The following is a 21969-nucleotide window of genomic DNA, read 5'->3' on the forward strand; positions in this document are numbered from 1 at the left end:
AGAGAGAAAGGGAGGGGGGGAAGCAGGCTTCCTGCTGACAGAGAGTCCGATGCGGGGCTTGATCCCATGACCCCGAGATCATGACCTGAGCTGAAGGCAGAGGCTTAACCCACTGAGCCACCCAGGCGCCCCATCAAGGCATTTTTTTGGTCCAGCTCCCTGTGGCTCAAGCTTGGGCAGCAGGTGGGCGTGGCCAACTGCCCCGTATTTGCATCTTAATGCGCCTTGCTAGTCCCCACTCCCCAGGCCAGAATTCTGGTAACATTAAGACAATTTTTTTCCCCTTTGTAAATAATAGTTCTTCAGAAAAATCCAAGGACTAATCCAAGGGACAGAAAAGAAAGGGAGGTCAAGGGGGGGTGCTCATCTTGAAAACAAGTGTGGGGTGCATTTCAATGTTGAAAGTAGCTATTGCTTGGATCCATGGTTTACCAGGGAACCTAGCTAAGGGAGCACTCGAGCTGGTGCCGAAACTTGCAGCTGCGTTTTATGAGGCCAAAGATGGGGTCCACGGCATTCCCAGATTCAAGGCTGTCTCTCTCTGGGTTCAGAGTCCATCACTGGTTAAAGCCTCCAACATCTGTGAGAGGATTTTCCACTGAAGCGTTCTGATAGGTAGGCCCTGATTGCCTTGGCACTCTGAGCAGCTGTTCCCAAACAGAAGGCACCAACAGCCCCTTCTAGAAGGAACAGTCAGAGAAGGGGCCCCTCTTCGGAGCCACAGCAGACCCCGTGCATCCTGCCTTTGCTGACACCGTGTCCTCAGGGTCCCCTCACTCCTGGACGACTTGAATGACAGAAATCATAGCCCTGTAGGGCGGGACTCTGGCGGGGGGTGGAAGGGGCAGGAGCGTCCATTTCACGGGAAATGTATTAGTTTACAACCACTGAAGAGAAAAGGAGGGGGCACTTTCACAGGTGGACTTCGGGGTTTGGGGGCAATGGCTTTCCTACGGATGAGAGCCAATGAGCAAGGTCTAGCAAGGTCTTTGAAGCACGTGGCTGCCTTTTTGGTTTTCCTGAGCTCTGCGCTGCTTTCTTTTGCACCTTCTCTTCATCCCTCTCTCCCTACAGCCCTCTTTCCCTCATTCGCTATTTACCTTTGTCTAAGAAACCTGCCCGAAGCCGAAAACTCAGATTGTGCGGAGAGCTTTGTTGTTTCTACACTGGTCCCAGCCTTGGCCTTCAAGAGCGTCTCCCACCCTCTTCCCCCGACCTTGGCCCCTCGGAATTCTGTAACTGTTTCTTCAGGCAGTTAGACTCTTTATTGATTTATCAGTTTTAGAAATCACTGTGTGTCTGTGACAAGAGGCAATGCTTCCTTGCTCCCTCGTGCACCCTACCTCCTTCCCTCCCATCATTTGTGTCTGTTAAGTAAACAGTATTACATCTTTATAAGCCCATAAATGAAGTTCACCACAGGGCCACAGAGGGTATTAAGGCAATGGCATTTTATTCCTTGTTTTTTTTTTTTTTTTTTTTTAAAGTTTCTCTTGCACTTGGGATTTGCTTGGCTGTGAAGCATCTAATTTAATAATCTGATGCACTCCCTTTGGAGGGCCTGTTTCAAGGGTCATGGCGGACCGGCGGCTCCCAGCTACTGTGCCTTTGGAAGTCCTCAGTGTCCCTGCCAGCCCCTACTCTCCCAAAGGGAGGGGACCAGCGCAGACGCACTCTGCCAGACTTGAGACTCTCTACCAGACAAGCTTTGCTCAGGGCTTCCCATCGCCTAGTTGAGACCTTCCCAGAGCTGCACTGTGGTCCAAGATCCTTCCAACCCAACCCTCTCTTCCTTCCCCTACTTGCTTCCCAGTTGTGGGGACAGCACGGCGGTCTCAGGGCTCCCCACGAACTCCCACTCTCTTCCCTCCCCACCCTTGCGGGCACTGCCCTCAGTAAATCTCCTGCATATATAATTCCATTTTGTTGTCTGCTCCTTGCACAACGGACAGACACTCAAAGGACGCAGCAAGGCTTTACCTCTGAGTATTCTGCGGGTCGGTGTATCTGAAGTAGTACCAGGCAGAATCGACAAACGTGTCCATCGTGTCCGTCTCTCTCTTGGCGGCACCCTTGCACCTAAGAAATAAAGGAAGTTCATCGACTGGTTTCTTTTTGAATTTTAACGCAGTGTTCCACCGGCTTTTGAGAAAGCGATGACAATTTAGTATCCATTTAGCATGTCACAAGAACAATGCCTCATCACGGATCGGTAATTCAGAGGACGCTCTCCTTTTGTATTGTTGAGTACAGGACGTTTTAAAGAAATTTACAAATAAAAATTTAAATCTTCAGCCATGAAAAGTCTTAGTCTCCAGCTGTCTGAATTTTACCTGGTAGAAAATCAAACAACCTAAGTGGATAAGCCAGGAGTGTCTCTTTTGCCCGTTCACTTCTATTTCAGGCATGTCAAGATCGCCTTCAGCCAGTGCCTACTTTGTGACACCCATGAAGCCAATCAATTTATGAAGAGAAGGTGAAAACCAAACGGAGACATTGTGCTGAAGAATGAACTTGGGTTTTTTCTATCTCTGCGAGGGCTGGGGGTGCAGACATCAAAACCCACTAGGGGGACCCTTGGAAGAGAGGTCACCATGGGGGCCGTGGTGTGCTGGAGCCAACTCGTCCCGGTCCATAAGAATCAACACTTCGCACCTCTTCCCAACTCCGTGACAAGTGATGTCAAGTTTGCAGCCTGAAACTAGCCCTTGGTGGAAGCAGGTATACTACAGAAATGGTCAAACGCCGCAACTCAGGAGCTCCTTTCCAACGCACCCACCTCCAGAGAACACGATACGGAAGGGCGAAGGGAGCCCTACTGTTCCAGAAAGCAAGCGAAGCGAGATCCCTGGTGTGTGAAGGGCTGAAAAGAACAACTGACCCTCATCCTCAGGAAGGGGATGCCTGGGGAGGACGAAGGTTCCACAAGGGCCCCGCTGATGACTTGGTTCTGAAGCACGCGCCCAGGGTGACGGGCCCATGGGACGGTACAAAAACCCCCACAACTTCTAGGACCCCAAGAGAGGGTGCCCTTAGTCGAGCCTTGCCCAGGAGGGGCCCAGCCCCCCCTGAAGACACTCCCAGGCCCGGAGCAGAGGTGGACACATCGAACCAGCTACTAGCAGCTACTCACAGGTGACAGGGGCCCTTCTGAATGCTGCCCTTTTTGGCAGTCCCAGTCCTTGGGGGTTCTTGGAGATTCTGAGGAGGGTCACGAGAGGCCCCAAGAGGAACCGATGAATCTGCTAATTCTGCAGCAAGGGCAAGGGTCTGCTTTTAATTTAAAAATAAAAGAAGGCCTGCATTTAGATCTTGCATCTGTAAGGCAGTTCATGCTGGCTTTACAAATCGTACGGAAGGAAAAAGCCACCTCACCCCACCTCCTGCTTATTGAATAGAAGCGGCCGAACGGAGACACAGGAGCCCCAGATCTGGCAGGGGCCCCAGAGACCCACAGGGGCCTCCCTTTGGGAACAGTGGTCCCCGGGGTGGGGGGGTGGTGGGCAGTTGTTGATGGGAAAGAGCCCGAGGGACTCCTGTTTCCTATAAGACACCGATCCCCACAGCGCATCTCTAAGTTAAAGCCGTTATCTTTTATGTGGAGAGCATCAGTCAGAGAACAGACACTACCGGGGGGAGGTAATTACAAGAAAAAAGTTACTTCTTCTCCCTCATCATCGGGGCCGGTGGACAAGGCAGGACAATACAGGGTCTGACTGATCAAAGGAGTAACGTCTGTCTGCCTACGACTTGCCACGCTGCTTTTCTTTGTAATGGTCACATGGGGCTTGAGGACCACTGAGAGACATCTTTTTGCTGCCCTTAAAAGCTGGTTACATGGCACAGGCTGCTTGGTAAGTGGGAGGGACAGATGATGGTGACAGTGACGACAGTATGGTCGTCCTTAGCTCCAAGGGTACGAACAGGGACAGTGGGTGCAGGCACTGAGCCAAATGCTTCCCCAGAATTCTCTCCTTTACCTCTTTATCTCTTCTTTATCTATTCTCTCCTTACTCTCCCAGGATCCCTGGGGATTACGAGGTAGAGGCCACCCAGGTCCCCATTTTGCAGATAAGTAAAATGCAGAGAGGTTAAGAAACCTGCCCAAGGTCTTGGAGCTCAGGAGCAAGGACTCCACGTGTTGGGCTCTGCAGCCCTGCCTGGCCGCGCTGGTTCCGTGCCTGTCAGTCCTGGATGCTCGTCAGAATCACCCAGGGAGCCTGAACCAACACCACGACCTGGGCTCTCCCCTCCAGAGGAGCCTCGGGCTGCTGCAGCTGGTGTGCTGAAGGCCACCAAGGTCTCTGGCAGGGAAGCCCTTTTGTCGCATCTCATTAGTAAAGGTGTGCGATTTTCTCCTGGAGCCCGTGATTCTTCCCGGAAAAGGCCCAGAGCTCCCTCTGTGCCCACCGACAAGCCCCATCGCAAATCTTAGAACCACCTGGGTGAGGACCTGGAAAGATGGTGGCAAGGCTTCCATTTACTGGGTGTTCGTTAGCCATCCCTGTGCAGGATTGCGGGTGCTAATTCTAGACGTCTGAGCAGCCCTTCGAGGCGGTTATTTCAGTTTCCGGTAAGAAAATGGAAGCTCAGAGAAGTCATGTGACTTTCCCAAGGTTCCCACGGATCGTTAAAGGGGAGGGTCACGACACGAATCCAGTGTCTGACTCCCCAGGCTGGGCCTTTCAACTGTACTGGGGTTACCCGATCACCAGCCTCGTAACTCAGCTCCGAACCAGCAGAGGACCCAATTATTTTAACATCGTCATCGTGATCTAGAAGGCAGAGAGACAAAATGTCTTCTTCTCCGTAGAAGGAAGGAGGAAGATGCTGGACCTGGGATTGGTTACGTGTTTACTCAGCAGGGATGGTATCCCCCAAATCACCCGAGATACACCAGTGAGCTACCAGTAGAACACAATCCTACTTCCACGAGATGTTCCCGTGTCCTAAAGAATGAAACCCCTGTGCACACCCCGCCCCCCACTCTTGGAGCTACTGCTCTGCTGCGTGAGGGAAAAATCTCCGCTGTTCTCAGCAACGACGTGGGAAAACGAAGCCAGAGAGGAGAAAACATCTTTCTCTCTTTCCAGGAAGCTCTCTGGAATATGAAACGGAAGACGAAGAAAGTGGTCTTTTACAAGCCATGATGGAAATGTGTAGCTTTCCATCAGTTGGCAGGTGTTTCTCGTAAAGATGCGAGTGGACAGAAAGACCCAGGGTGTTCTTTCCAGTCTGGTGGGAGCGCCGGAAGAAGGAAGCAGAGAGCCTGAAACTCCAGCAGGGTGCCGGGGGCCCCAGGCACCACCATGGCCGGGGGTGCCACCGTTCCTTACCTAGGGCAGGCGCAGTTCACCCAGTCTGAAGCCGTGGCCAGCGGGGAGCCTCCCTTGCCGGTGAAAGATGTAATGCGGGGCAAGGTCACGGGCAAATCCTGCAGAGGCACAGGCACGGGGCCGCAGGCCGGGCAGTGGACCATGGGGATGGGTGTGCCCCAGTACCGCTGTCTCGAGATAAGCCAGTCCTTCAGCTTGTCGCTTGTCACGTCCCCACCGACCTTCTTCGTCCGGGCTTGCTGAGTCAAGGCTAGAAACGCATCCTGCCGGCTCATGCCTGTGAACTGCGAGGGAAAGGAGAGAGGTCCTATGCTCCCTTCCACAAGGACAAGCTGTCACCTGCCACCACGTGCCCCCCAAACTGCTGCTTTTATGTGTAGTCTGGGCAGAGCCTCGTTGTGACTTCATGACCCTAGGGACCTTCACCTCTGTGGCCCCTTCCTCCCTAGCCCTAGGACAGGTTTTTTTTTTTAAGTGAAGATTTTTATTTATTTATTTGAGATACAGAGCACAAGCAGGGGGAGCAGTGGGCAGAGGCAGAGAGGGAAGTAGACTCCCCGCTGAGCAGGGAGCCCGATACGGGACTCAGTCCCAGAATCCTGGAATCGTGACCTGAGCCGAAGGCAGACACTTAACCAACTGAGCCTCCCAGGCGCCCCATCCTTAGGAAGTATTGAAGTTATGTTTTATGACTATATTGAAGGAAGATGAACAGGATTTTGACCCTAAAAATTCACTTTTCACCCTCTGATTTTAAAAGAAATTAACATCTTTTTGGAGACCCCATAAAAGTACCGTGACCCCAAGGCACCATGTCCACTGAGTTGCAGGGGCCAACTGGCCCTGGTTCTGCGGCTCCGATTGTCACCTGAGCCCTGAGACAGTACAGGGATCACCAACTCTCAGCCCTGAGCTGCCAACAAAAAAGTGCATGATATGTATTTCTAATGATGAGTCCCCTGTGGGGGAAAAAATAATCCAGGAAGAAGGAAAATTCAATATCCTAAAGCAGAAGTAATTCAGGCCAGTCGGGGAATGAATTGGGGCCACAGGTGGATGGACCCAAACCACTCCTTTTAAATTTAAATGCTCCCTTCTTACAGAGAGTGGAGCAGAACACTGAAAGTAGAAAAGAGAAATTTTTCCTTCCCCTGACATGTTTCAGAGAGCCAAGCTAATGCTGAGAATTGAGCCGGCATGAAGTGCCAGTGGGGACCGTGGGGACCCTGGAATTGGTTCACTGCAGATGGACCACGTCCCTACTACGTGCCAGGCTTCGGCTAGGCGTTGGGGACACAGAGATAAAGATAAAGATAAAGATGTTCCATTGCCCCCTGCCCACAAGGAGCTTACGATCACGGGGCATAAAGAGAGCTATCAAGGGCTCCCTGACAGGCACCTTGGTGTGGCTCTGTTCCAATACAGAAGATTTAGGGTGCCTGGATGGCTCAGTTGTTAAGTGTCTGCCTTTGGCTCAGGTCATGATCCCAGGGTCCTGGGATCAATCCCCGAGTCGGGCTCCCTGCTCCATGGGAAGCCTGCTTCTCCCTTCTCCTCTGCACCTGTTTGTGTTTCCTCTCTCGGTGTTTCTCTCTTAAAAAAAAAAAAAAAAAGAAGGTTTAAGGTTCAACAACTTCGAGCGTCGTATTACCATTTATGTCATGAAGGCACAAACGTGAGGTCAGTAAAAATGTTGTCACTCAGGTAAGAAAAAAGCCTGGCCAGACTCTTAATCTTTTTATATATCTTTACCTATATCTATCTATCTATCTATAATATACCCTCCAGCGAGATAATCCCAAACCTGAAAATCCTAGATCTTCAGGCCTGATTGAATCAGGATCACCCAGGCTGGGGCCAGTGATGCCGGTGGTCCTGGTCCAGGGACCAGACTTTGAGGAGCAAGGTTCTATGCCAGTGAATCTCAAAATGTGAATCCTTGATCAGTAGCAGCACCTGAAAACCTGTTAGAAATGCTTGTTCCTGGGTTCTACCTGGGGCTGCTCAATCAGGTTCTCCAAGGGGAGGGCAAGGCACCAGTTGATTCTGGGCTGTGCTTAGGTTGGAGAAGCACCATCTCTGCTCTTTCCCACCCGCCCCTCACCCTACCCTTTCCATCGCACTTCCCGGTCTGGGTCAAGAGCAAGGCTGAGGTCAAGTCCTGCCAGATCTACCACCTGGCAAGAGGAAACCTGGCCCAAATGAATATGGTTCAGTCTCCATGTTCATTTTCTATCCATGAGTTCAAATTTAGGCGGAAACAAGTCAGTCATCTGGGGAGAACAGAAATCTTCAGGAAGAACAGTGAATTTCAATCACCCTCCCAAGGAATCCGTTTTCCTGGAAGAGGGAATTTTTTTTTTTTTTCCCCTAAGCAGAAGATGCCCAGAATATAGTGATTATGATAACTGTACTATTCTAGGATTGGGCTTGACTTAGAGTTGATAAATTTCTAGATCCTGAAAAAGAATAGATTATGAAATGATGTTGCAAGATTGTGAGTTGGGGGGGGGAGGGGCGGATGAGTGAAGTAGCAGGTTGTAACCTGCACCTGAAGGAAAAGGTCTCGACAAACCCAGGTCAAGGTCATGATTTGAGAAGCTGCTAGGCCCATACCACAGGGAACCCACCTCAGCAGAGCTGCTCAACCTCTCTGTGCCATCCGGCAAAGTTTCAATGACTTCGGTGTAGGCGAGGCCCAGGGTCTGGGCCAAGGTGGCGTCCTCCGGGCTGGTGCTCGGAATTCCTATTCAGAGAGAAAGAAACACAGAACACCTTCTTTGCAAATACCCAAGTCACAAAATAATGGACAGCACTGCCACTCGGCTTTAGCTTCCTAAGGAAGACTACTTTTTAGCTACAGAAGTTCTGAGAATGCAGCTCATTCCTTGGGAAAATGGAGGACAGTCTTGGAGAAAGCCCCCACCCTCCTACAACCTGTTTACTATGTCGGCTTCACTGCCTTTCAGTCTTTCTCCTGTGCTTTGTTTCTCTTTAAAAAAACAGCTGTGGTTCTAAAATAGATGACTGGAGACCGGCGGCTTTTTGTCACTGGAATCGTGAATTGCGAGCATCTGGAGAAGTGTCTTGTCTGATTTCCCTCCGGGACCAAGGAATAGCGGCACTCTCCTGAGAAACAGGGCTGGCAGCTCCAGCATTTCCCAGCACCCTAGAAAAATCCAGTCCCAAAGTGGAAAGCTGGCAACCATGCCTCCTCACACTGTGCTTTGTTCCCAAAGGCAATGGTACATGCATTCCGAATAGAAATTTATTCTTCAACGCACACATGCCCTTGAGACAGGAGTTGAACATAAGCGAATCGATCATCCAGAGGGCCCAGGCCGGCTGCTTTGGCTTCAGCTCTGCATCAAAACCAGCTTGTCGGTGGTCGGGTCTGTAGGACAGACTCTCAGTCTTGGCCTGACTTCGTTATGAGGCTGTGCTGAGCACTGCAGGATGTTGGGCAGCGCCCCTGGTCTCTGCCAGCAGCACTCCCTGAAAGTGACAGAAAAATGACTAAAAATTTGCCAAGTTCCCCTGCGGTGGGGGGCAAAAATCGCCCCTGGTGAAGGACCCCTGTGGCGGGGAATCAGCTGTCAAAACTGCTGATGTCTCTGCAGACACAACACATCACGTGGCCACTGAGTAGGAAGACTAAGGACAACAGGCAAAGTGCCAAAGTCAGATATCCTTGGACAACCTCTTGTGTTTGTGTTTGTGTTGTGTCCGGAACACCGCACGATGAGGGTGATTTCATGTTTGGGAGACGTGTTCTAGAGCTCCTTGGCAAGACGCAAAGCTCCGTGGTATGGCAGAAAGTTCTATAGCGTTCCAGCTGAGATTATGGACCCCCCTCCAAAAAAAGCATCTAATAAGGCAAATACATGTTCAGAGTGGACTTGAAGGACATGGAAGGGTGAAGACACACGGCAAGCAGTATTACTAGAAAGTGTTCATGGTCAAGAAGGGAAGAGAGTCACTCACCGCATTCCCAAAGTGTAGGGTTTGGAGTAACCAGGAGAAATGTTCGAATGGAGACACTGTGGCCCAAAAGTTTATTTGGCCACAGAAAGAATGCTGTGGACCACAGTGTGGGTTCTGTGGGCCTCAGCAGGATGGGAACGATCTGTGACGTTCAAGTGGGATGGCGAAAACACTGCTTTCTCTCTTTTTTATTTCTATTGCTTGTTCTTGGAAGTCAAGAAGCAGTAACTTAGAAAATGTTAATAATGTAACTGTGCGAAATCAAGACCACAGGGAAAATAATTTCCATGCACACCCCCCCCCAAAAAAAATCAGATTCCTTCCTTTCAGAATGTTCAATATTATGCCAGAAATTTGACTCAAAATACCGTGCCTCCCCACCCCCCACCCTCAAACACAAAAAGCTGCTTCAACAACGGCTTCCTTTATTGCTTATCTTGGCTGGTTGCATTAATGAATCTTATTGATTACAAAATACAAAAGAATAACAGAAGGAATTATTTCCCTTAAGCAACACCCTTTCTAGGTTTAAATGGTCTGAAAGAAAGGACCCAAATGGCTTAATATCCATTTTCTGTTTGGATGTTTCTTCAAATCACTTTGTCAAAAACTGATCTGGAAATCGGGAGGGAAAACATGATTTCGATAAGAAATGCCGTTTCTTTTGGGTACCAGGAAATCGAGAGTGCAGAAGAACTTTCTCTGCAGGCTTTTGGCACTTCGAGACTGGCTGGGATCTTCAGCGGGAATGTTGGGGAAGAAGGGCGCTCGGGTCTACCCGAAGGGCAGGTCTTGGACTGGTGTCATTAGTTCTCAGTCCTTGGTTCACCCCCGGCCTCTGCTAGGTGACACCTCAGAACTCCCCGGGATAAGCAAAGCTGCGGAGGACATCCAATGCATAGTTCTAAATGCACCTTCCACTTGACTGCTATGTCCTTCCCTAGAGGGCTCAAGTTCACCTCAAGCCTTCACCAAAACTGGATAGTCTCATCCATCACTTGCGATCAAAATCCCCATCTCTGCAGTTGCTGTTGATTATATAAGCTCCGAAATCAGATTCCATCTCAGTTATACTGTTCCCCACGTCATACGTATGAGTCTCACCAATGAGCTTTACCGACCAGATCCGTGGGTCATGTTTTATTATTCTCAAGAGCAACCAGCAAGGTGTGGCATTCTAGGTATGTTTTCAAAATGTAGCTCCTAGATAGGGAATGGCCGAATGAAGGGGCCTATCGTTTTCCCAGAGAGGCAGAGCAGACCGTGGACTCAGCAGTGAGCTCTTCCAGTTGACAGCAACAGGCTGGCATTTTGATCCGAAGCCTGCTGCGTATATTATCCTGATTATACTTTAATAGCTACTTACCTATTTTGGAATCCAGAGAGCCCTCCAAGTCAGCTTTGGCCAAGATAACGACAGGGACCTCCTGCTGGGTGAGCATGTTCACAGCCTTCACGGGCGTGAGGCAATCTGAAAACGAGAGCGAGTGACAGCTGGGGTAATAACACCATCTGAGTCTCAGAGGAGACAAGTGAGAAAAATAAGCAGGAGGACTTCTGTGTTTTGTGCTAATTGTTAAAGAATCTGTTCTTTGAAGGTATTAATGGACAATTCACACCAGTAGAAAATCAAAAGAGTAAGCAATTACACAAAGATGTTTGTCTAAGCTCAGAACCAAAGAAGTGAAATGGCATTTTTACTTTACAGATGGTAACGATGTTCCTGCCGCCCCATTTTCCTTTTGAAAAATACCTCGAATGTACAGAAAAGCAACACAAAAACCTATGATGACCAAGGAGATTTCTGGAATTCCAAATCCTAACATCCGAAGACAGAAGTGGATAGGAGAGTAGGGAATAACTAAGCAGAGAGCAAGAGAGTTCTTCCTACCTACTCTTTTCTAGGAGATAGTGGAGGATGTGTTCCAGCAAAACAAAGGGGTAAATCAAGTAAGACATAGAAATGGGATCTAGGAAACAGAAAACCCCACAAAGGAAAGAGGTTCAGGACACTCTTAGAACAAAGACAGAAGGAAGCTATAGGATGGCAGATGGGCAGCAGAGGCCTAGAGAGTGACCAGGTCAGGCCTGTGCAAGAGAGAGAGCCCAGGAAGCAACTTCAGGGCAAAAAGGAGGATCAAGACATTATCTGATAAATTGGATTGTATTTTAAAGAGCCTCTGGGAGGCGTGAGAAGACTCAGAAATTCAAAGAACACAAAGCAAATTAAAAAAAAAAAAAAAGGACATCACTAACTTCAGGCAAAAAAAGTATATTACCAAAAGGAAAATGTAATCATAGTATACTTGGCTCAGTTGTGAGCGATAATTATGTGGCCATAATAAAATACTTAACTATCTAGAGGAATGGAAGCATGAAGACACAAACGTAGTCCCACAAGAAGAAGGGAGGAAAGGGGTAAATAATTAGTGAATTCACTTGAGCTTACTACAACATAAGCAACTGACAACAGTTCTAATTTGTGAACTCTTGCTATTTATATTTGCCACATTTTACTACTTTATATAGTTATCTATGTTTTATGAACTTCAAAGTTAAGATATGTCCAGGAAGAAGGATTTATTCTTTTCAAAAGGGAAAGATAGGTTCTGTAGGCATCTAAGCCAGCTCCTCTATTCTTTCCCCTTGTGGGGATCAGGACGCACAAGACAGGTTACAGTGGGGACAGAGTGACATATAACCCAAATGGGTCTCCAGGGCAGAGGTTCAGTAGCACCTATGGCCCCAGAGCTGGGAAGCACCTGCTGCCCTGAGCTGCCCAAGAGCTGACACTTCTCAAAATAGAGACCCATATTTCTGATTGCATATTGCCCCTTCTCAAAGATGATGTGCACGTGTGCTAAGTCTGTAATTATGATAAAATGTGATGAAGAAGGATGGAAGATGAGGGGAGGTGATGCACAAGTAAATGTTGCAGGGTCATGTCGAGAACTGGTGAACTGAGAAGGAACAAGGTAGGTGAGGTGTATTATACAGACACGTGGAGGTCTGGACCATAGATATAGCTGTGGCACAGACCGAGAGTCAGCCCCAGCCCTGACTTGCCTTCCGATTCAGCCACGGAATGTTTAGTTGCACACGTATCTGCACAGCTCACAGCACCACTGCTCAGCCTTCCCTGCACTAGGTGTGGCCTTAGGGTACGTGCAGAAGCAACTTCTAGGGCATGCTCTCAGAGGGAAGGAACGTGGCTTTCTTCTGACTTACTCAATGCAGATAAAGTGTAGAACAGCTCAGAACACACAGGTAAGGGCAAGATCCTAGAAGAACAGAGTGGGAAGGCAGAAAAGAGCCTTGGCCTTGACTGGCTCACAGAGCAGGCTTGTCATACTTGCTTTGAGATTCACGTGGGCAAGAAATAAACTGTCTTTTGAAGTCACTGTGTTTTCAGGACTCTGTCATAGCCACCAAACTTATAACCCTAAGGAACATATGCCTGAAACAATTCAAAGTGGCTCGTTAGGGAGCTCATGCTACTGCTAATACTCTTTGACTTCGATTTTTCATGCGATATACATATATCACTTGGATCTTACACAACACAAGTGAATTTTTAAAAAGAGAAACAGAAATTTATCTTGAAGAATTGTCACTTTACACCTGGTAAGTTAGCAAAAACTTCTAGAAGGGTGCCATCAATGTTGCCAAAGTTGCACTGAAATTTGTGTATCATTGGATACGGCACTATAAATGGATGACAGCCCTTTCAGAAACCAATAAAAGCAACCTGTAACAAGAACTAGAAAAGTGAAAAATAAATAAATAAATAGATAGATTTAAAAAAAAAAAAAAGAAGAAGAAGAACTAGAAAAATGCTCATAACCCGTGAACAAGTAAATCCCACTCGGCGGACTGTCTCTTAAGGAAGTAATTCTACAGAGGAAAAGAGCTATGTGGATATAAATGTTGACAGCAGCTATATCTGCAACAGCTCCAAACATGGAAAGGCCAAATGTTCAACATGACAGGGAAGACTGAGAATAGTATGGTTCATCCAGTGAATGGAATATTGTGTATGGATTAAAAAAGACTAAAAAAGAAGCTGGCCAGGGCGCCTGGGTGGCTCAGTGGGTTAAAGCCTCTGCCTTCAGCTCAGGTCATGATCTCAGGGTCCTGGGATCGAGCCCCGCATCAGGCTCTCTGCTTGGCAGGGAGCCTGCTTCCCTTCCTCTCTCTCTGCCTGCCTCTCTGCCTACTTGTGTTCTCTGTCTGTCAAATAAATAAATAAATCTTAAAAAAAAAAAAAAAAAAAAAAAGAAGCCGGGCTAAAAATGAACCACCCCCACCCCACTGTCTGAAATCATGTTACGTGAAGACCAAAACATAAAGACAGAAGCTGAATGATCTTTAAGGCACATTTCTGTGGGAACACAACACACACTGGGGCACCTTGGTGGCTCAGTGGGTTGAGCATCCGACCCTTGGTTTCAGCTCAGGTTATGATCTCGGGGCCGTGGGACTGAGCCCCGCACTGGGCTTCGTGCGCAGGGAGGGGTCTGCTTAAGATTCTTTCTCTCTTCCTCCCCCTCTGCTCCTCTCCCAGCTCCCTCTTGCTCTCTCAAATGAATAACTAAAATACTTTAAAAAAAAAAAAAAAGGCAATATGACCACATGCAATGAACGAAGCTGTATACAAAAATTAACTCAAAAATGGATGAAGGACCTACATGTAAAATAGAAAGTGAAAAGACAACCTACAGAACTGGAGAACATTTCTGTAAATCATACATCTGAGAAGGGACTTGTATCTAGAATATGTAAAGAACTATTAGAAATCAACAACGGAAAGACAACTCAATTAAAAACTGGGCAGAGGGCCTGAGTAGACATTTCTCCCAAGAACATACACAAATAGCTAACAGGCACATGCAAAGATGTGCAGCATCACTAGCCATTGGGTTAATGCAAATCAAACCCACAATGAGATTCCACTCCCGACCCCCTGGGAGGATCACCGGCAGAAAGACAGACAATAACTGGTGTTGGTGAAGATGGAGAGGAACTGGCAGCTGCTATGGGAAACTCTGATACTTCCTTGGCCAGTTAAACACAGAGCTACCATATGACCTGGGGGCCCCTCCCGGGTACATACCCGAGGAAATGAAAGCATACGTCCACACGGAAATCCGTACTTGTGTTCACAGTAGCACCACTCATAGGTGCGAGGAAGTAGCTAGAATGTCCATCAACCAGTGAATGGACAACTCAGATGCATAATGTTATTCTGAAATAAAAGGGAATTAAGTACTGACAGAGGCCACAGCATGGACAAGCCTTGAAGACATTATACTAAGTGAAAGAAGCCAGTCACAAAAGGACAAAATACTGCATCGTTCTATTTATATGAAATGTCCAGGATCGGCAGATCTATGGACAAAACAGACCAGCGGTCGCCTAGGCTGCGGTAAACAGTGGGCACAGGATATGGGATCTCTTTGGGGGTGATAAAACGTCCTAAAACTGTGCGTAATTCTATGGATATACTAACAATGCCGGAATTGTCCACCGTCAATTAGGGGTGAATTATATCTCAATAAAGTTATTATAAGAAAAAAACGTAGCATACTACATGAAAAAGTTGAGTTGGGGTTGGGGTTGGGTTTTTGGCTTTTTGCTTTTTTCATTTTTTCTACCTCAAAGTTCTATCAGGGCAGTTTTTCCACTAGAAAAGAAAAAAAAATCAGCGTATGAATTTAAGTATTAAGCCTCGGTAATGAACTCACAGCAGCACCTTGTATGCTCGACATACCTGGTCAAAATGGATTTCTTAGAAAGGACAAAACTAAAATCGGAAGCTCTGGACCAGATCAAGAGCTCTCTGTATTGCTCCTCAGTCAGGTTCTGCCCTGGTGAAGCAGGACGCAAGGAGGCCACAGAAGAAATCTGGCATAACCGAGGCATTTCCTACAATGTAGGAACGTAGGCATCTGTAACTGCCAGATGCTTTCGACAAAAGGAAGCATTCAAAGGTGCCCTCTGCCCTTGGGGCCCCCCTGCAGAGCAGGCAGGTGTTTCACGCCCTCTGGAAAAAACAAACAAACAAACAAACAGATGGCTTTTGCTCAGTGATCAGCAAAGCAGTGCTCTGGCAGGGATACTCTGGGAATAGGGTTGTGCAGTTAAGGAAGTGTGGGAAGTGCCATGTGACCCGCTCTCGGAGACAGTCGCGGTGCACAGCAGATGCGCAAAGGTTCTGAGAAGTCCTGGAACGAAGTGACCTGTTCATCTCTGTTTATCCCAGGTTATGTGAGCGTAGAGGCTCTTCCCTCCACAAAGCATCTATCAGCGTGTGCTGGAAGGATGGTAGAGGGAACTGTTTGATTAAAGAACAGACTAAAACCTACAGCATCCCAAACCCATACACATACTGAGCAGAAAGGGGGCAGACCAACCAAGAGTGAGCAATGAATTATTTAATGCTCTGGGGCTTCCCCAGGAGATGAGGCTCTTGCTCTCTGATGTGGCAAGAACAACGGGGTTCTGTGGTACCCTTTAGGGAGACCTCACTTAACCTTTTGGCAAAAAAAGTGCCTTGTGGAGACCACCGGTGACTCAGAGCCTGAAATGTGTGGTTCCAAAGCCTCAGGGTTTGAATATTATTTTAATATTTGAAATGTAAGAAAAGACGCCAGGAAAGAGTCAGAACAGCTTCTAGAACTCTGAAGATATTTCCCTATTGATGCTTTTTATGGTTTCTAGCTCCCATCAAGTCAGAGCTTACATAACATGACTTAAGTCAGAGGCGGTCAACTGAGAGAAGGAGCAACGTGAATGATAGAAATAAACTCAGTTTGAAGAACTCTACGGGGAAACACCTGACTTTTTGCTCTCCTAAAGGAATCTGTGCCAAATCAGACAATGCTGAGCAAAACACAGTATTTCTAGTCAATAACACCAGCAACCCAGAAATCAGGGCAGTGTCCCCAAAGCCTCTGCCCTTGCTGCCTTCCAGAAACTTCTGGGAGCTGCTATGGCCCCGCCATTCTGACAACCGCTGTTCTCCTGGCTTCACCATCTCTTAACTCGTGGTTTGCCGGCCCTCCCGCCTGCCCTCTGCCAAGTATGCCCCCCGATCTGTGCATGTCATCCCCCTCCATTGGGCCCCACAGGGCTCCTTCCGTACCTGCAGGGCCCCCCACAACCGCTCTGCCCACTTGGCCAGGAAGGCCAAGTTAACTCATAGGATGGCTCTGGGACCAGAACCTTCACCATCTTCTGCCCACGGAGGAGCTGCTACACAGAAACCAAGTTAGCGGCTGAGGGAACCGGTTTGAGGATTGAACCTCCTTCAAGTAATACATTCGTGTCACAGCTGTGAGCTGCCCTGACTTTCAGTGGTCACTAGTCACCCTCAAAACCTGACACCAGAGGAGAAAAAAAATCAAGCCACCTGTCTGATTTGAGCCAGTCAGCAGTGGTAACAGACAACAGCGACATGACGCTCGGGTTTCAAATATCACCTCCAAGGCCGAAGAAAGCATACATCCATATTCATACGGTTGGGTTTTAATTCGCTTTTTAGAAAAACTGCATTGCCAAGGCACATCTCTGGCCTTACGTAACCAATGCCACATGTCAAAATCCAGAGACTTGCCATGCAAATTAATCTTGAGACTTTGAATAAGTTGACTTCTGCAAGAGTATTTCTAGTCTGAAAATTAGAATCGGAAAATACAGAGCCAAGTGTAATGTTCCATTTGGAATTATTTCTGAGATTATTAAAAAGAGGTGAGGACGAAGCTGGTGAGCCGTTCAGCGCTAAAACGAAACGATGGGACAGGTCAAAGGTGACAATACCCAGAATGACCATGAAAACATCACTCTTTGCATTTGCGAAAATAATTGAACTTTTTACCTATCAAAATGTTTGGAATTTATACAGAGCCTTTCATGCCAGGAGCTCCGTCTTTCATAATGCACGGTCTCATGAAGCCCCTGTTAATATTACCTCGTTTTAATGTGTGTCCCCAGGTTAACTGTAAGAAAACGAAATCTAAGGGCTAGATGTTTACATTTTTTTAGTTTTTCCATTTTAGATGTTCTTCAACCATTGCAGCCCACAAGGAATCTCCGAGTGCTCATGAGAGTAAAAAACGAGGAGTTTTCCCTTTCAACTAAAGAGTTGAAAAGAATCCAGTTTTTCTTTGGAGTAAGTGGAGAATCAAACAGAGAGCTACCCGGGACTTTATAAGCACAACACTGGAATTTCAACACAAGTCTCTTTTCTGTTTCAGTACGTAACAACGGGAGATGACGGCAAGCAGTACCTGTCTCGGGCTGGAGTGCACCACACACGCGTCTGGCCCTCCTCGGTCATGGTCACGGGGTGGGGGCGGGGGGCGGGGGGCAGCAGGACAGAGACCGGCCCTCTGCACATGCCTTAGCGCTTAGCACCAGCAGACTCCTCTGCAACGCTCACTGGTTTGAACCTGCCTTCAATGCTGGAAGTAAGCTATTAAAAGTCTTCTGCAGAGGTGAGTTGGGATGACACACTATCTTTCTAGCCTGATACCAGGAAGCCTTTCATTCTGGTTATCTTAGGAATAGCAATTAAAAGGAAACACTCTGCATTATCCTGCAAACCATTTTTGTGAAGGCAGATAATTCACAGACCCCAAAAATTCAGACTGCGTTCTTAGGGCTGGAATTTAGAGTCTGAGAAAAGAGAATTAATTAAGGATGAGATTTTTATGGAAAAATGTACATTTCTCCAGAGACCTACTTCTTCCTCTTTTTCTTCTTGTTCTTCTTTTTGTTGTTGTTCTTGTTGTTTAAGATTCATTTATTTATTTTAGAGAGAGAGAATGATGGGGGAGGGGCAGAGGGAGAGGGAGAGAGTGAATATCAAGCAGGCTCCGTGCTAAGCATGGAGCCTGACGCGGGCTCAATCTCACGACTCTGAGTGGAAACCAAGAGGCGACACTCCACCAATGGTGCCACCCAGGCGCCCCCTCCAGAGACCTACTTCTAATCGACGGGGGACCTCCTTTGGCCTGCCCAGGGTCCACACTGCCTCCCCTTTAGTAAGAGCCTCTGAGTTGGTTCTGGGCAGCAACCCCTCCTCCCTGGTTCTGGTCTTGGTGGTCGAACAAGGAAGATGTCTGACCTTCCCTTGCCCAAGAGAAAGGCCACGGGCCTCAGTTATACCATCCAGACCCCTTGCCCTGCAACAGGAATCTTGGACCCAGTACCGCACACACTGAGGCGAGGGGAGAGCAGGACTTGCTCAGTCAGTGGTGCTCAGGAGACTGTTAGTTCCTGCTGCCAAACCCCCCACAGCTGCCTAATCCAGGTCCTCTTCCAGACTAGTTCCTGCTAGTCAGCAAGCTGCCCACAGCTGGGGTGCCTTCTGTTTCTTGTACCTGCAGCCTCCTGACTAATGCCCAGGCACTCCCCACATCCTGCTGGGCCCATTCCGGGTCAGCCTGATCCACCGACCCAAGGCCTCGTGCTGAACGGGACCCTGTTCAGTTGCTCAGATGACTGTGGGAGTTCTTTAAAACAATAAAACGAAGTTGTTGAAAATGCTTCCTCTGATTCTCACCGGCTTCTTCCTTGTCGCCATCATCAGGATTGTCTTATCTGACGATGGAATTATAAGTTAAGCAGAAGATGCTATTCCTGTCAGAAAGACCCTTAAGGCTAGACTGTATCTAAAGAGAAGAGTTGAGTTTTCGGTCAGAAACTCAAGAAGCCGAGCAACCCGCCACTCAAAGCGCAATCGGGGGTAGTGACCCTTTCTAATCTCTCATTTATCCTGTTGGGAAAACAGAAAACTAGCAGGTGAGGCCCGGGTGAAGAACCAATCACACAGGACGACGTGTGGGAATGGACCGTGAACCCCGGAAGCGCTCACTGTCCAGCTGGAAGGTGTGATTCCCGCATTAGCCCGAACTCGCCAGCTTACCTTTGCCAGGGACAAGTGCCTTCTGGAAGGTTTCCTTCAGCGAGCTGTGCCCGTGTAAGAGTCTGTGGCTGGGAGAGATGGCCACGTGGGAAGTGCCGTAGATGGCCTCGGGCGTGGCCGTGTAGGCGGTCAGCTTTTCTCCGGTGACTTGACCATCCACCTGGCGGGTAAAAGCAGAGCCATTTCCTTCCTCAGGGCTCCCTCGGGGCTGTCGTGCTCCCGGGCCACGTCCCCTCCTCCCCTCCCCTCCTCAAGCCCAAACACCTGGGACAGTTCGGGGCCGCACCCCAGGGATGTGGAGCCCTGAGGTGACCCCTGGACTGGGCAGACACAGACGACAGAGACGACGATCACTGTTTCTCTTCGAGAAGTCTGGTGCCCACCGCCCGGCATATGTGGCGGCTCAGAATCGAAGGTGGTCAAAGCATGCTGGGAAAGATGCCTCCCTCATCTCCTGGCTCTTTTGTTCATAAATCAAAAATAACTATCAACATCGTGAGAAAGGAGCTATCCTTTCCTCCGGGATTTATAGTAAAATAAATAAATAAATAAATAAATAAATAAAGGCAGCTGCTTTTCTAACCAGAAAAACAGTCATTGAGGCTAAAACTGTTCTGAAGAGGAAAGAGAAGACACCTCAGGTCACGCCTGGGCACGGTCCCAGGCTGGTTAAATGCCTCTGAAACAAGAGGTATACATTAGGCATCAACTGAATGCTAATTATACGACAGACACAGAAGGGACAGATGCTCCTGCCTTCACACATTCACTCAGATGTGCTCACAGCGGGCCAGTGACAGGCAAGTGTATACTATGGCCTGAGTGCCGGCTAGGGGTCCCCTGTGGAGCCGGACTTAGGTCCTGTACCTACCAGACCGAGAGTGCTCCCTCCCCTGAGACATCTCATTTTCAGGTGGGTCCAGGAACAGAGACGGAAACATTTTCATTAATAAAATGTTGGGGAAGAGAGAGAACGTGGAAGCCATTTCCTGTACAGTGGCCGAATGGCTCAGAGACCTGTTACCTTCAGCCTGGCTGAGAAGTCAAGGCCCTTTGACACGGGGGCCCGACCCAGTCTAAGGCGCAGGACCCCAAAAGAAATGGCCCCAAGAGTCTGAACCAAAGTAGCAGCTGGACTGAATTTCAGAAATCTCACTACCTTCTCAGGAAAGTGGTGACAGAATTTGGTCATTTCAGGATTTGGTTTCCAAAGCTTTCAAAGTCTCTGCTCCCTCATGGGGGTGGGGAGTGGGCTTCCCGTGTCTGCGGTTGCGTGTGAAGTGGACCACATTTGTGAGGAGCTGACCCAGGCAAGTGTGAGCTCTGTGACAGGCAGCAGGAGCTCAGCAGACACCGGCATGGCTGTCAGTAGGAGGAGTCTAGAAAAGTAGGTCAACTCTGTCTCTTGGCTGCCGTCCCCTCCTTCTCAAGGTCTGGCCTAAGGTGAGGGATGGGTCTGTAGCTAAGGGCACAAAAGTCTTGCGTAGGGAGGAGACATCTGAAGAATTAAAACAAAACACAAAACAAAAAACCAAAAACCCCAGAACCTTCCCAGGTAAGAAACAGTAAAAAAACAACCATCTTGTCTTGTAAGGACAAAGAGAAAGGGTTGGGGGGGGCCACCTTTTGGAGGAGGTGGGCCTTCAGTAGTGACCTCTGACCAGTGTTTCCACACAGGTAGGATCTTTTGAACCCTGAGTCAGCCCAGCACCCTCACCAGCTTCGGGTGTGCCCCATTTTTAGGGGGTGTCACCCTTGGCTTGTTGGCTTTTAACCTGCTTTGTGACATGAACCCCTTGGAACTCTAGGCCTGCTGCACAGGAAAATGCCCACACACCTTCCGCACCTCATCTCAGGGAATTCCTAGACCCACGGAAAACCCTCTACCTGTGCCGACCAGGAGGGTGGCCTGTAGCAGTAGGAGGCGATGGAACCACTTGGAATGTGGCCAGTGTTGCTCTACGTGTAAGATAGCGCAGATTTCAAAGACTCTGTACGAAAACCCGAGTGTCGACTGTTTCCTCAATAGAGGTTTGTTACTGATCACATCCTGAAACGATCATTTCTTGGTATACAATGGGTTAAATAAAGATACGTTATTAAAATCAATTTCGCCTCTTTCTTTGCACTTTTAAAAACGTGGCTATTGCCAAGTTCCAGATGCTGCTGCTTGGTTGGTTCGGTGAGTTTTGAAACCCCAGATATGTGGATCTGTGAGCGTAAATCCACGGACAGGCTTTGCTCCATCACCTTCAGTGCGAAGTCCAGATGGCAGCCCACACAGTCGCCGATCCAGTGGGCCTGCATGCCTTTTATTCCATACCACTCTGGAAGGTCCGCCAGCGCGTCCTGCATGGCCTGTGGGAATGACAGGAGAAGAGGGTAGAATGGCAAAGCTTACTTAAGGGATGCCCCAGCTACGGGGCTTGCTGAGGCAGGAAAAGCGGGACATTAAAGGAGGCTCCGAATTCAGCCCTCTCCTTGTCCACCTGTCAACCCGAGGAGCCCAGCGAGGGTCAGAAACAGATGCGCTCACCATGACTCAATTTAGTGAGATGGGGTTGACCGATTTCTCTATTCTGAGCGGGCCAACGTATGGCGAAAAGAAGAAAATTAATGAGGAAAGACCTTAATTAACATCTTGGATGAATGCAGTGAGCACATTCTCTCCCACAGTCTGGGAATGAAACAAAACAAGTTCAAGTTTCTGAATTTTGAAAC

At 48.4% G+C, this 21969-nt stretch overlaps 1 protein-coding gene across 5 annotated transcripts in view; it reads right to left on the bottom strand.

Annotated features, from left to right (window-relative positions):
• Window positions 1–21969, bottom strand: part of LARS2 (leucyl-tRNA synthetase 2, mitochondrial) — a 149298-nt gene that overhangs the window by 43106 nt on the left and 84223 nt on the right. For all 5 annotated transcript variants that reach the window (XR_014304559.1, XM_082705644.1, XM_082705645.1 and 2 more), the window contains exons 8-13: window positions 21499–21606; window positions 19249–19408; window positions 10687–10791; window positions 7967–8082; window positions 5337–5620; window positions 1981–2079 (exon numbers count right to left, since the gene is read on the bottom strand). Coding sequence is in view for 4 of the 5 variants with exons in the window: in XM_082705644.1 (XP_082561770.1) it covers window positions 1981–2079; window positions 5337–5620; window positions 7967–8082; window positions 10687–10791; window positions 19249–19408; window positions 21499–21606 (872 nt within the window). In the remaining variant the exon portion in view is untranslated. The remainder of the gene's footprint in view (window positions 1–1980; window positions 2080–5336; window positions 5621–7966; window positions 8083–10686; window positions 10792–19248; window positions 19409–21498; window positions 21607–21969) is intronic.

This window comes from Mustela nivalis (assembly GCF_964662115.1).
Source record: "Mustela nivalis genome assembly, chromosome: 1".
NCBI classification, from domain to species: domain Eukaryota; kingdom Metazoa; phylum Chordata; class Mammalia; order Carnivora; family Mustelidae; genus Mustela; species Mustela nivalis.